Source organism: Narcine bancroftii, chromosome 7 (assembly GCF_036971445.1).
Source record: "Narcine bancroftii isolate sNarBan1 chromosome 7, sNarBan1.hap1, whole genome shotgun sequence".
In the NCBI taxonomy this organism is placed as follows: domain Eukaryota; kingdom Metazoa; phylum Chordata; class Chondrichthyes; order Torpediniformes; family Narcinidae; genus Narcine; species Narcine bancroftii.
Window position 1 is genome coordinate 70,996,856 of NC_091475.1, and position 13,999 is coordinate 71,010,854.

The 13,999-nt window shown below is 42.0% G+C and overlaps 1 protein-coding gene across 2 annotated transcripts in view; it reads right to left on the reverse strand.

Annotated features, from left to right (window-relative positions):
* obi1 (ORC ubiquitin ligase 1) overlaps positions 1-13,999 on the reverse strand; it is a 32,238-nt gene that overhangs the window by 16,021 nt on the left and 2,218 nt on the right. For both annotated transcript variants that reach the window (XM_069890318.1, XM_069890319.1), the window contains exons 3-5: positions 12,328-12,419; positions 6,172-6,423; positions 1,721-1,809 (exon numbers count right to left, since the gene is read on the reverse strand). In XM_069890318.1, coding sequence (XP_069746419.1) covers positions 1,721-1,809; positions 6,172-6,423; positions 12,328-12,419 — 433 coding nt within the window. The remainder of the gene's footprint in view (positions 1-1,720; positions 1,810-6,171; positions 6,424-12,327; positions 12,420-13,999) is intronic.

A 13,999-nucleotide genomic window follows, 5' to 3' on the forward strand; every position in this document is an offset into this window, starting at 1 on the left:
TGCTCTCTCCCCACAGCCCCATGTCAGTCCCCATACTGATCCGACTGCCCTGATCTCTCCCCACAGCCCCATGTTGGTCCCCACACTGATCCCATTGCCCCACTCTCTCCCTACAGCCCCATGTCTGTCCCCACATTGATTCCACTGCCCCGCTCTCTCCCCATAGCCCCATGTCGGTTCCCATACTGATCCCACTGCCCCGCTCTCTCCCCACAGACCCCCGTGTCAGTCGCTACACTGATGACGCTCTCCCCACAGCCCTGTATCAGTCCTCACACGGATCCCACTGCCTTGCACTCTCCCCACAGTTCATGTTGGTCCCCGCCCTCTCCCCACACCCCCACGTTAGTCGCTTCGCTGCCCCATGTCAGTCCCCACACTGATCCCTATTTACAAATAAAAAGTTTACAGGTACACCTCAGTATCCCATAGAGTTTTGCTAAGTCTATTATATGGTGATCACACATCGTTCACATCGCAATTTCACAGTACATATCATGGACGCTAAGCTGCGCATACCTGTAATTCATTTGTAAAGAATAAATTTTTACAACTTGAATGAAATGAGGATTAACTGGGTGAAATTAACATTTTACTTCCATAATAAGATATTGATTGACGCATTATCATACGCGATCACTATTAACAGTCAAAACCAGTGCACAGCTGTTTTCCCATTTTGAGGCACATTCTAATAGTAATTTGCTCTTCATGATTAATGAGTATTCGTCCTTGAACAGCCACTGCAATGAGTTAGACTGAAACATTTCACATCCAAACAAGGCAATGTGTCAATTCCAAATGTGAAATGATTCCTAATACTACTATTAGTTTGAATATCAATGTAAACACTTGTTATTTGAGACTATCTTTAACTGTTAAGTTCTCCAAGTTTCACAGAAAGGCAAATCCAAATATTTATTTATTTAGATATACAGCACGGTAGCAGCCATTTCAGCCAATTAACCAACACCCCGGTATGTTTTTGGAAGAAAACCAGAGTCCTTGGGGAAAACCCACACAGACACAAAGACAACATGCAAACTCCGTACAGAGAGCGCGGGATTTGAATCCTGGTCTGTAACAGCGTTGCGCTAACTGCTACGCTAATGGCGCCGTCCTGGCAATGCAGAAAATCCATGAATGTGAACGTCAAGAATTTACAATTTAAACCCACAAATTTGTAACTTCCTTCTTTGAAACCTGGTACACAGTTAACATTAGGCCCTTTCAAACTGCTGTGTAAAATTTGCCAGGTTAGCACCCCAGTTAAGCAGCAGTTAGAAAGGGTCTGACCCAGTCAACCTTGTCGGAACCCAACCAGTTCCCTGACCTACATCAGAAGTAGTCAGGGAACCCAGTTAAACTTACCTAGGACACGTCCACAGGCAATCTGACCAGGAAAGTGGCCGACCCACTCATTCCGGTGACATCAGCGCTTGCATGCGTGCGTGACCGGGCAGCCAGCAGTACTTCTGGTGAGCGTGTGACATGTCGTTGCAGGGGTTGGCAATTTAATGGGTCCATTCGCCCTCTGCAATTTAAAAGGTGCTTCCAGCCCTTTGCCCCAGTAATCACACCCAGGTCCCAGGAAGGATACCCAGGTGGTGCAGTTTAAAAGGAGCTAATGACGGTGTGTTAAAAAAAAGTTATCTTGTTAAGTTTGCTCACGATTTGAGAGATGATAAAGCTTACAATAAAGCAGAATAATCATACTTACTTTAGTGGAGATCTACTCTCTACTTCAGCCTTTAGATGTAAATTCTCTCTCACAAGATCACCATTCTGAATACGAAGTTTTCGGTTTGCCTATGGTGGGAAAATTATTGAAAATATCGAAGCATTATTATGAATGCTGAAGGAGTGAATCAAACAAGAAACATTACACCAAAAGGTTTAATGCCAAAATAAAAGTTTGTCTGTGAAATGTTTACCTTTCCAAGGCACATTACGCACAAAGTTACGTGAAACAAAGTCAGGTTTGGCACAACTTGCCCACGCCAACTAACTTTCCTCCAAGCTAGTCCCATTTGCCTGTGTATGGCTCATATTTCTCTGAAGCTTTCTTAAATAGGACAGGGTACACCTTTGAGAGATCTTTCCCCTCGTTTCAATATACACATTTCATTTTAAATTAATTAGACTTTGGAAATGAATATTTTATGGAAAAATGTAGAATATATCTTTAACACTTCAATGGCAGCTGAGAGCTATCTAGGGAATGTGATAATGGTAAAATCATGTTTCTTGCACTTTGAAAGTAGTACACAATGACAATGTGCATATATCAAGAAAATTGCTCACTAGCTATTAGGACAAGTCTCAAAAGGCAATCCTTGAAGTGTAAACACAATTCGTGCAGCAGTTAGTGACCTTGCTTCACGACACAGCATGTGACATGGCAGGATTTTACAAAGAGAAACATACACCATCCAATTTTCATTCCGCAGGCCTTTCAACTCTTAATTATAATGGTTTTCAGTGCACGGCACCACAAGAAGATGCACAGAATTATTGGCTATGGTCACCAGGTCCTCCTCCAGCTCGAAAGAAACCAGGATCATCTCACTGTTCGAATGAAGATCTTTAACTTTTCTGGGCCTACACTAATTGGGAAGAGTGGGAGTGACAGAGTTCAACTTAAAGCAACAGGGAAAAGTAGTTCAGCATTCACGCAATTTCAATTTATATTTAATGAGGTTACCTTTCATCAAAAAGCACACTGCATTCTCCACAGTGCTCTGAAGTAAGTAGAAAAGGTTACAAAATGAAAAGGAGAATATCGCATTTTTCCGCATGGGATTTTGTATCTGTATTTACTCTGGAAACTGGCAGAGTCTGCAGAAGTGAGGCAAAGAACTAATGAGGTCATGGAACCTAGACAGATTGAAGAAGTGAAGGTGCTTGCTGAATTAAGGCAGGTGAGGGTGAATAGATCCCAGGACCCGACAAGGTATTCCCTCAGACCTTGAGGGAGGCTTGTGTTGAAATTGCAGGGGCCCCAACAGGTACATTTCAAATTTCCTCAGCCACAGGTGAGGTGATAGAGGATTGCTCTGTTGTTTTAAAAAAAAGGCTCTAAAATAATCTGGGAAATTCTAGGCTAGTGAACATAAGATTATCTTATTTGACGATGATGTGTTGGTATATTTAACTCAACCACAATCACCATTACCTAGACTTTATAAACAATTGATAGATTATGAAAAAATCTCTGGCTATAAAATAAATTGGGATAAAGTGAGGTAATGGAATTAGTACTAGGTGATTATTCACAATGTCAAAGAGAGATTCAATTTAAGTAGACTGAGTTGGGATTAAATATTTAGGAATACGTACAGATAATAATTTGTAAAATTTTAAAAAATAAATTATATTACGTTACTTTAGAAAAAAAACGAAGATTTGAAAAAATGGATAAATTTACCTATAACTTTAATTGGAAGGATTAATTGTATTAAAATTAATATTTTTCTGAGCATTCAATACTTGTTTCAGACTTTGCCAATTTCCGTACCTCAAAAAAATTTCCAGGAATTAAATAAACAAGTTAGAAAATTTCTTTGGAAAGGTAAGATGGCAAGAATATCGTTAGAAAAATTAACATGGAAATATGAATTGGATGGATTACAACTTGCTGATTTAAAAATTGAAAATCTTTCAAGAAGATTGAAAAGTGCAAAGGAGATGTACAAGGGTTTTCAGCAGACCTCAGGAGAGACTCGAGGGGAAAAGTTTAAAACGGAACATTTGCAGGGCTTGACGCTTTTTTTTCTATTGGGCCAGGGTCTTCAACTGCAGAGGCTGAATATTTGCGACAGTAAGATCTTTACATAACAATCCAGAGTAGGTCACGGCAGCGACGGTAATGATTTGCTCCACAGCAGGATGTGGGGAACCTGGGACAGAGTGTCGCTGATGACTACACCTGCAAGAAGTGTAACCAGCTGCAGTTCCTTACAAACCATGAAAGGGAACTGGAATTGGATGAACCCCGGCTAATTCAGGAGGCAGAGGATGATAGACAGACCCAAGATACAGGTAAGAGGGCAACTGTTAGGAGAGGGAAGGGGAATAGGCAGTCAGTGCAGAGCACCCCTACAGCCGTTCCCCTCAACAATCTCTAACTTTTCGGATAATGTTGGGGAGGGAGAAAACAATCTCCCAGGGACAAGGTGCAGTGGTCAGGTCTGTTTGGAACATGCCACCTGGAGAGTCTACAGCAGTAGTTCCCAACCTTTACGTTTCCACTCATGTACCACTTGAAGTAATCCCTATGCCATTGGTACTCTGTGATTAGTAAGGGATTGCTTCAGATGGAATGTGAGTGGGAAGGGAAGGTGGAGAACCACTACTCGAGACCCAATTGTTACTGGAATATTTTGCATGAGAAAAATGGTCATTGGCCCATTTCCTTTGGAGTTCTGAAAATGTGCACATAACGAGTCAATGATGGACGATTAAAACAGTGATTCTCAACCTTTTTCTTTCCACCAGGAAGGACCATTCTTTGAGTTGCTTTTGTCCTTTGACTGGACCATCGGGAGTTGTCGTGGTGGCCTTGGCACTGGTGGTGGGATTGGATGCTTAGGGTGATGGACAGGAAACTAATCAACTGCATTGGCCCAGATGGGTGTTCAGCTTTGTTGAAGCTGTACACCTCCAGGAAATTGGCATTGTTTGTTATTATATTTAAATTTTAAATTTGTGCTTTTAATTTTTTGAAATTTAGACATACAGCAGTGCCATCCAATTAACCTACTCCCCCAAGACGTTTTGAACAGGAACCCCCCCCCCCCCCGGGGGAAAACCCACACTGACACCTGGAGAACATAACAGGGCCGGATCAAACCACGGTCCCGATCGCTGGTGCTGCAACAATGTTGTGCTTAGCGCTACACCAGTGGTTCTCAACCCTTTTCTTTCCACGTACATACCACTTTAAGTAATCCCTATGCCATTGGTGCTCTGTGATTAGTAAGAGATTGCTTAAGTGGAAAGAAAAAGTTTGAAAACCACTGTTTTAATCCTACCTCGTTGACTCGTTATGTGCACGGTTTCATAACTCCAAAGGAAATGGGCAAATGATGATTTATCTCTACCAAAAATATTTCAGTAACAATTGGGTCTAGAGCAGTGATTCTCAACCTTCCCTTCCCACCCATATACCACCTTAAGCAATCCCTTACTAATCACAGAGCACTGATGGCATAGAGATTACTTAAAGTGGTAATGTGAGTGGGAAGAAAAAGATTCAGAACCAAAGCGCTAAGCCAACCATGCTACATATTGAGACTATGGAGATTTGTGGGTCATATATGTATCTTTTGCATTGAGACCTTTAATCAGCCAACCTCTTCTGTTAAAGGTACATCAGATGACCTTTCTTGGTGTCCACTTTGGACCATTGCCCATTTTGACTGGTCAATCACCCATGAAGGTCCTCCCAGTTTGACTGTATTAAAACATAATATAGATGAGAGGATGGTGTAAGCTCATGGCAGTTTTAGAAGCTCCCCCTCCCACCACCATGTGTTTCCCAAAATGAACCAATAGCTAACCTCAGGGTGTTTTTTTTTAATTTTTATAAAGTTTTATTTGAAAGTAGAGGAACACAGAATCCACAAGGAGCAGAACCCAGGGAAAGCTGCCAGACATCCCTGTTCTCATCACCAGTGAAACTGAGAACCTCTGACAATTTTAAACTCAAAGGCAATGCAGCAGCCTGAAATGAAGGTTACTGTAGTTTGTTATCATGTGGGGAGGAGTTTCACTAAAATGTGGTGTGTGAATCATGCAAATTCTCTACTTTTATTCATAGATGACTTTGTCTCTTCATGCGAGTGGAAATATAATATAATTACACCACTGTGCAACTCTGTCCCTTTATCCAGTCGTGCCTCATTTGCCTATTTCCTCGCCCAGAGAATTGAAGGAGCTTACAGACTTGTAATGGAATACTGCACCATCTTCGAAAAATCTGCAAGGCGTGGGATTAAGACAAGCAGGATTAATGGTAGACAGACATTGCAATCAGCGTTGACGAAATGGGCCAAAGGAGACCATTTCTGTACAGCAGGTTTCCATGACAAATTCAACCTTTACTCGAACTATACTCCCCTCTGCCCCCATACTTAACCCACCCAGTAAAAACATGTGGCAGGTACGTACTTCTTTGACTTTTTCCAAATCCACTTTTGCTTTTTCATAGATATCAGTGACGGCTTTGAGCTTGGCTCTCCATTCATGCTGACTGCTTAAGGCGGACACACTCTCGTGCTCTGTTGGGTTCAGCTTTCCACTGTCATCTTTACGACTTGGTGGCTGCACTACTGGATCAAGGACAGTCTTCAGCTGCGACTCCAGGCTGAGATTTTTGCCACGTAGTTCTTCAATTTCTTTCTGCAAAGACTCAATTTCTTCCTAAAGATGAAAAGAACCAAGAGGTCGTCAGAAATAGTTACCCAAGACATGGGTCCAAAAAGGCCTTTCCATTTTCACAGTCCGAATTCGATCCAAATTTGTGAAAGGACACCAAATGAGGCTGGTCTTCCACATTCAAAAAACAGAGGATGTGGGCCTAATTTTGAGAAATGGGAGGAACTTAGATCAGTGGTTCTCAACCTTTTTCTTTCCACTCACATCCCACTTTAAGTAATCCCTATGCCATAGGTGCTCTGTGATTAGTAAGGGATTGCTTAAAGTGGGATGTGGGTGGGAAGAAAAAGGATGAAAACTACTGTTTTAATCGTACCTCATTGACTCGTTATGTGCCTGACTCCAAAGGAAATGGGCCAATGACAATTATTCTCATGCAAAATATTTCAGTAACAATTGGGTCTCGAGCAGTGGTTCTCAACTTTCCCTTCCCACCCATATTCCACTTTAAGCAATCCCTTACTAATCACAGAGCACCGATGGAATATGGAATACTTAAAAGTGGGATGTGAGTGGAAAGAAAGAGGATGAGAACCAGTGCTGTAGATCCTCTTTTAATCTTTGTTAACGTCATCACTGCCCATTATACCACTATTTTGGTGTCACCTGCAAATATGCCTTCTACACTGTCACGCAAGTCGTTAACATAGATGACAAGTAACAGTGGACCCAGCTGAGATCCCTGCAGCTCACCACTAGTTACAAATGCATAACAACTGTCCACAACCACCCTCTGAATTCTACCATCAAGCCAATTGTGTATCAATTTTTTAAAAAAGACTTATGGCACAATAACTGACCTTTCCACCCCATGCGTGTGTGCGGCCCAAATTCCCTAATTAACCCACTTTTTGTTTGGAGAGTTTGAGAAACCTTGAGCATCCAGAGGAAACCCAGGCAGCTATGGAGAAAACATACAAATCCTTACAGATAGTGGTTGATTTGAACCCAGACTGCTACCGCAGTAATAGATTTGCACTAATTGCTACGCTAACCATGATGCCCAATTGGCTTGCTCTCTCTGGATCCTTTGCGATCTCACCTTCCAGATCAGTCTCCCTACCATGTGAGATCCTGTCAAAGGCTTGTTAATGTCCATCTACCGCCTGTCTTCATCAGTCCTCTTGATCACCTCTTCAACAATCTAATCAAAACTTGAGACAATTTCCTATGCACCAAGCCATGCATCTTCGCTCTGGCCTTGGGGAATTAAAATGCTTTATTAAAACGATTCAACAGTTTCTTATGGAGTGACGTGAAGATGTTTTGTCATAATCATTTCACTCATTTGATATCACCATCTTCAGTGTAATCTAGCAACTGCAGGGCATTTTACTTGCATAATGACTATTGCAAAAGCATTACACATCAAACAGAACTTCACTGACATAATCTTTTCACTTAGAATTGGTTTAGATAATTACAGAAGCTGTCTATATCCAACAAAGATCTGAATTTGTAAACCTCTTACTTCACACATGTAGGAGAATCTCCAAGCAAAGTGAGCAACGGTAACCAAATCAAAACATTTTAGGATAGATATCTATTAAATAACAAAATCAAATCATGTACAGGTCCACAATCCTTTATCCAGAACCCTTGGGGGACAGTGTCTTCCGAATTTTGGATTTTTCTGGATTTCAGAACAAAAGCCAAGCTGCCCCAGATTTAAGCCCACCCGAATTGTGCTGAAGTATCCACCCCCTTCCAGTCGCACTGGCATCTCTACCCCTCCCCGCCCTCCCGAGTTGCGCTGCTGTCTCTCTCTCCCCCCGCCCGCCCGAGTTGTGCTGCCGTCTCTCTCTCTCTCCTCCCCCGCCCGAGTCACAATCCCGTCTCTCTCTCTCCCTCCCCCCCGCGCCGCGCTGCCATCTCTCCCCCCTGAGTCACGCTGCCATCTCTCTCCACTCCCCCAGGCCAACCTAGTCATGCTGCTCTCTCTCTCTCTCCACTGTACCAGCACCAGGAAAAAAATGCCGGTTTTTGGAGCTTTCCAGATTTTAAATGTCTGAATAAAGTATTGTGTACCTGTACTAAAACTTAAATTACTACAATTTTTATTGAAGGAAAAATTTTAGTTGGAAGACATTAATCAGGATTTATAAGGATGAGAACAGAATGATGTAACTAATAGCAATTTGGAAAACTGGGATTTGTTTTGAAACTGGATCAAAACGACCAGTTTTCGATGACAGGATTTGCAACAAAAACAGGCAAACTGATCTGTCGCAATGTTTATACCCCACAGTAAATTTCCGTTAATCTGAAGTTCTTTGTAATGTTATTCCTATTAACAAACTTCCAATTTACAGGTACACAATCCTTTATCAGGAGATCTAAAATCCATCCAGAAAGCTCCAAAATCCAGCAAGTGGGGAGAGAGACGGCAGCGCGAGTCGGGTGGGTGAGGGGGAAGACCAGCAGCGCGATTCGGGCGGATGAGAGACCGCCAGCACAAGTCGGGCGGGCAAGGGGGGTGGGGGGGGAGACAGCAGTGCGACTGGAAGGGGTGGGGGGTGTATACAGCAGCACAATTCGGGTGGTCTTAAATCTTGCTTTCCAAACTCTGGAAAAATCTGAAATTCAGAACATTGTGGACATCAGGGGCTATGCTAGCATCGGCTACCCATCCCTAGACACTCCCATCAGGGCGAGTCAATGGTCATATGCAACTAAAGACAGCAGATTTCATTTCTCAAAGGATACAATGAACCAGATGGGTTTTTACAACATTACAGCATTGTTATGGCAATTGAAGAGATATTTATTTTTTTAATTCCTGTTTTATTTAATCAGATGAATTTAAATTCTCAATTGGCAAGTTAGGGTTCAAACTCTTATCTCTGGATCAACCACGATCCCACTATTTAAAATTGAAACAAGAGTATACAGCTGGCATCAAATACCACTTTCCGAATATTGTGACTAATCTGATCGTAGCCTCAATGCCAAACTCCCTTCCATCAGGCAGAACTTTCACCTCCTTGCCAAAGAATTTATCTATCCATCTCTACCATTCAAAGACTCTGCTTCCACTGAGTTCCAAAGAGGTCAGAAAAATGTTTATGCTTCATCTCTTTTGAATGGGTGACTCTTTATTTTTCAAACAATGATCCTTTGCTCCAAATTCTCCCATGAGCAGAAGCACTCTCCTTACACTCACCCTGGAAAGATCTCGAGTGATCATACCTCAATCATGGCTTTAACCTGGTAAGCATAATAAATACTTGCACTCAGTTGACAACAATGTTTCTACCACCCTATTATTTCCTCTCCCCTCCCAGAGTCATCCATTGACCTCACTGGGAAGGAGTGTTTGAAAGAACACAAAATAAAATCATCATACTCAAAACTTAGCATGTTGCAGACCAGAAATTTGAAAATATAGTCTGTCCATTAATTGAAAAACAATTAATGTTGATTTTTTAAAAATATATGTTATAAACTGAAATAATTTGTGCCTAAATCTGTGGTTCTCCACATTTTTCTTTCCACTCACCTACCACTTTAAGTAATCTCTGTGCCATAGGTGCTCTGTATTTAGTATGGAACTGCTTAAGGTGGTATATGGATGGAAAGAAAAAGGTTGAAAACCACTTTAAACGTACCTAATTGACTTGATATGGGGACAGTTTCATAAATCCAAAAGAAATGGGCCAATGACAATTTTTCTCAAGCAAAATATTTCAGTAACAATTGGGTCTAGAGCAGCGATTCTCAACCTTCCCTTCCCACTTACATCCCACCTTAAGCAATCCCTTACTAATTATAGAGCACCAATGGCATTGGGATTAAAGTGGTATGTGAGCAGAAAGAAAAAGGTCGAGAACCACTAGTCTAAATGATGTTAAATAAAAATATAAAAAATGACATTCTGCACAATGACATTCTTCTCTTTGAATTATCTTAAGATCTTGTATCTACACTTTAAGAATTGTTTGTCTCAAAGGCCTGAGCATTGTCGGAAGAGGTTGTGAGCTAGGAGTTTTCTCTTTGGAGCAAAGGATAAGGTGACTGCAAGATTACGATGGGCAGCCAGCACCTTCTTTCCATGGGTGGCACAGTTGGCAAAGCAGTTAGCACAACGCCTTTACAGCGCCAGCAATCAGAACTACGTGTTCCCCTGTGTCTGCGCGGGTTTTCCCCGGGGGGCTCCAGCTTCCTCTCACCGTTCGAAATGGGTGGCACGGACTTGTGGGCTGAAACGGCCTGTCACTGTGCTGTATGTTTTTAAAAAAAAAATGAGAACAGCAAATACCAGAGGACATTGGTTTAAGGCGAGTGGAGGAAAATTCAGGGAGATATCATGGGTACGCTTTTTGTAAATTAAAAAAATATTTAAAAGTGGTGGGTGCCTGGAATGCATTACTGGAGATTGTGGAGGAGGCTGGTCCAATAAGGACATTCAAAATACTCCTAGATATTAAAAGAACCATAGTCTTTGGGTATGACATCAGGAAAAATTAGATTGTGTGACGCAGGTTTTCATAGGTCTGCACAACATCATGGGCTGAAGGGCCTGTACTGTAATGTTCTAATTTTCCACTTAACCTGAGGCATGCAAAGTGGCCGGAGATCTGCATTCAGAGTATACACACTTGAACATCTCAGTTTTACTTCTAAATCACCTGCTTTTCTCAAGTACTTCAAAGAAAATGGTGTGTTTATTTCAGGAAAGTTTCTCTTCCAGGATTTCGATAACTATTTTTCTTCAACCTCGTGAATGTTTCTACACTTCCAGGAGGAAAATAAAACAAAGTTGTCTATTTTCTTAATGTAAAAAGATCTTGATTAAATTCCCAAGATAATTACAATGCAGTTGAGAGTTACACAGGAACAAACTCTTCTCTCTTTGGAACAAGATAAACTGCCAGAGGAACTCAGTGGTTCAGACAGCATCTGTGAAGGCAGAAGGATGATCAATCTTTCTGTCTGAGACCCTGCATCAGCATCAAAGCACTCGCACCTCCGCTTCCCTTCTTCAGCCTGGTTGTCAATTCAGCTGTAAATTCTTGGGGTTTGGACGATGTTGTTTTGATTAAAAAGGATAAGTCTCTTTGTAAATTTGGAAAGCAATGGCTGTTTTTTTTTTGTTAATTAAAGTGTTTATTATAGATAGCAAGGTAGAAATTATGCAGAAGTTTTAAAACAAGAACCAGCAAAAATAACAAAGAGGGTGATTACAGCCCAGAGGAGGGCAGATCGTTTGGTAACAGCCAGAGAAATGAGCAAATACTTGTGGACTTCAGAGAGCAAATGTCACTTCAGACCCCATTCCTCGGGGTACGATTAGTGAGTGTTGTACTGGCCTCCTTCATACAAAAAGGTGCAGATCCTCCTCTTCCTCACTATCCCTCAACACCTACTTGGCTAAACACTTCCACATTCATATCTGAGCCCATGGATCATGGAACCCAGGGCCATTCTACAACAACCTCATTCTTTTTCCACCCTGACTTTGAAAATGCCCTCCAGTGTACTAAATATTCAGTGCTCCCCAGCTTAGGGTCTGGTTCAATGCTACCTCATCCTGGGGCAATGATCTCACTGCTTCCTCAATGCTCCCTCATCCTAATGCCTCCAATCAATAGCATTGCTCATTCCACGGCGCATTCATGGAAGTAAGTCACCAGACATAAGGGCGGAGAACCTCCGCCTTTACAGTCACTGCGTACACCTGATGGACAACACTGTTAGTAAATGCCGCTGGGCATCATGCATGTTACAATTTGTTTTGAGTAATGGAATGGCAGTTCTAATTTTTCCTTACATCAGAAATAATGAAGAATTCTGACTGCCATCGGCACGTTCAGGAAGATTAGACTTTTCAGGGCTTAAGTGAATTCATTCAAATTGTTCCCTGCTCACTTCACAAAGCTTGTGCATTACCTCGTATTCCTTGTGCAGCAGTTCAAGTCTGGTTTTCCGAAGGGATCGCTTGATCGACGAGCTGTCACAATTTTCTGTTCCATCTGATCCACCTGGATGAGAATTATATACTAATCAGTAAGTGTGTCCTGACAACATCAAGGAAAATCGGATTCCAAATAAATATTCCTTTCCCCATCAAAAGGACACAGAAGTTTAGATATCCTAGCTTCTGCTTTTAATATCCTCAGTGTTTTGAGAAAGGGATTTAAACATTGTGTCTTAGCCACTACATTTAGCATGGAGTTTAATATCTCACCCACACAAATAAAATTTGTGGCATTAGAAAAAGTACTTTCGAAATCTGATTTTAATTTTACTAAACGTCATGTGCAATTATCATTAAACCAACCCCATCCAGTTTACCTTTCAGTGCAATATTTATTACCTGGATGAAGGACAGAATATTTATGTTATAATATAATCATAGTAGGTGGAAGGAATGAGCAAAGACAGCACTTATTACCCAGTTTATTCTCTTAGGAAAGTGGTGGAAAACTGCTGCTGTCTGACCAGCCTAACCCACGTTGTGAAGGGACTTCCACAGGTGTTTTTAAGTAGTGGGACCAGGACCATGACAATGCAAGAATGGATTGTGTCACTTGGAGATCTGTCAGAGGGAGAGATGGAGACAGAGACTCTCCAGAACATTGCAATACCTAAATAAGCACCAAGGGACTGAGGGCAATGAATTGTGTGGGTAAATTGGACTGGCACAGATGGCATTTGAAATACCTGCTTCTGCAATGAGTGACTCAAATCTTCATTTGTGTACACCCTCTACTCAAGTCATACCTAGCTGAACTTTGTGCTCAGTGGAATTCCCCGGCATCTTTTGGCATGGAGATTTTGCAAGCGAAAGGCAAAAAATAAGTCACAATTTTTCAAACATTATTTTAGCAAGTGCAAGTGCATGGTTAGCACAACGCTGTTGCAGCGCCAGCAACCGGGGTTCGAACCCGACGCTGCCTGCAAGGAATTTGTACGTTCTCCCCACATATGCATGGGTTTCCTCCCACCGTTCACAAACTTATCAAGGTTATGGGTTCATTGGGCGGCACAGGCTTGTGCCTGTAACTGTGCTGCATGTCTAAATTTAATTCTTTAATTAGCAAGTTTTATGAGTTATTGAAAAGTTTCTGATTTAATCTCAAAATAATTTAAATGGACTTTTTAATAGTTCAAATATCAGAGACATGGAGATTTTTAAAAAAAATACAGGTTGATATCAAGCAAGTTGTGAAAAGGGTAAAGTGGGAGAGGATGAGACAGAGGGCATGCTATCACTAGTCCCTTTCATGCAGGCCTCTGACTGGAGGCCGGCTACAAGTGTTGAGGGAGAACTTACCTCTCACGGAGCAACCCTAAAAGGCATTTTGAGCCACTGATGACGGCTCTCGCCGGCCGCCCCTGCCTTGAGGGGGTCATGGAGGAAGAGGGTTGAGTGGGTGGGGGAGAGAGGGGAGATGGGTCGCTGGTTGACGGTGTCATTGCAACATCATCAGCCCACCCCTATTCAGCCACTTGCAGTGGCTGTACATTCATCTGAAGCAGTCCTCTGTCGATGATCCTTCCCAGAGAGGGACCGTAGACGGCGCCTTGGACCTGGCCATGGCGCATTCATAGAGGTAAG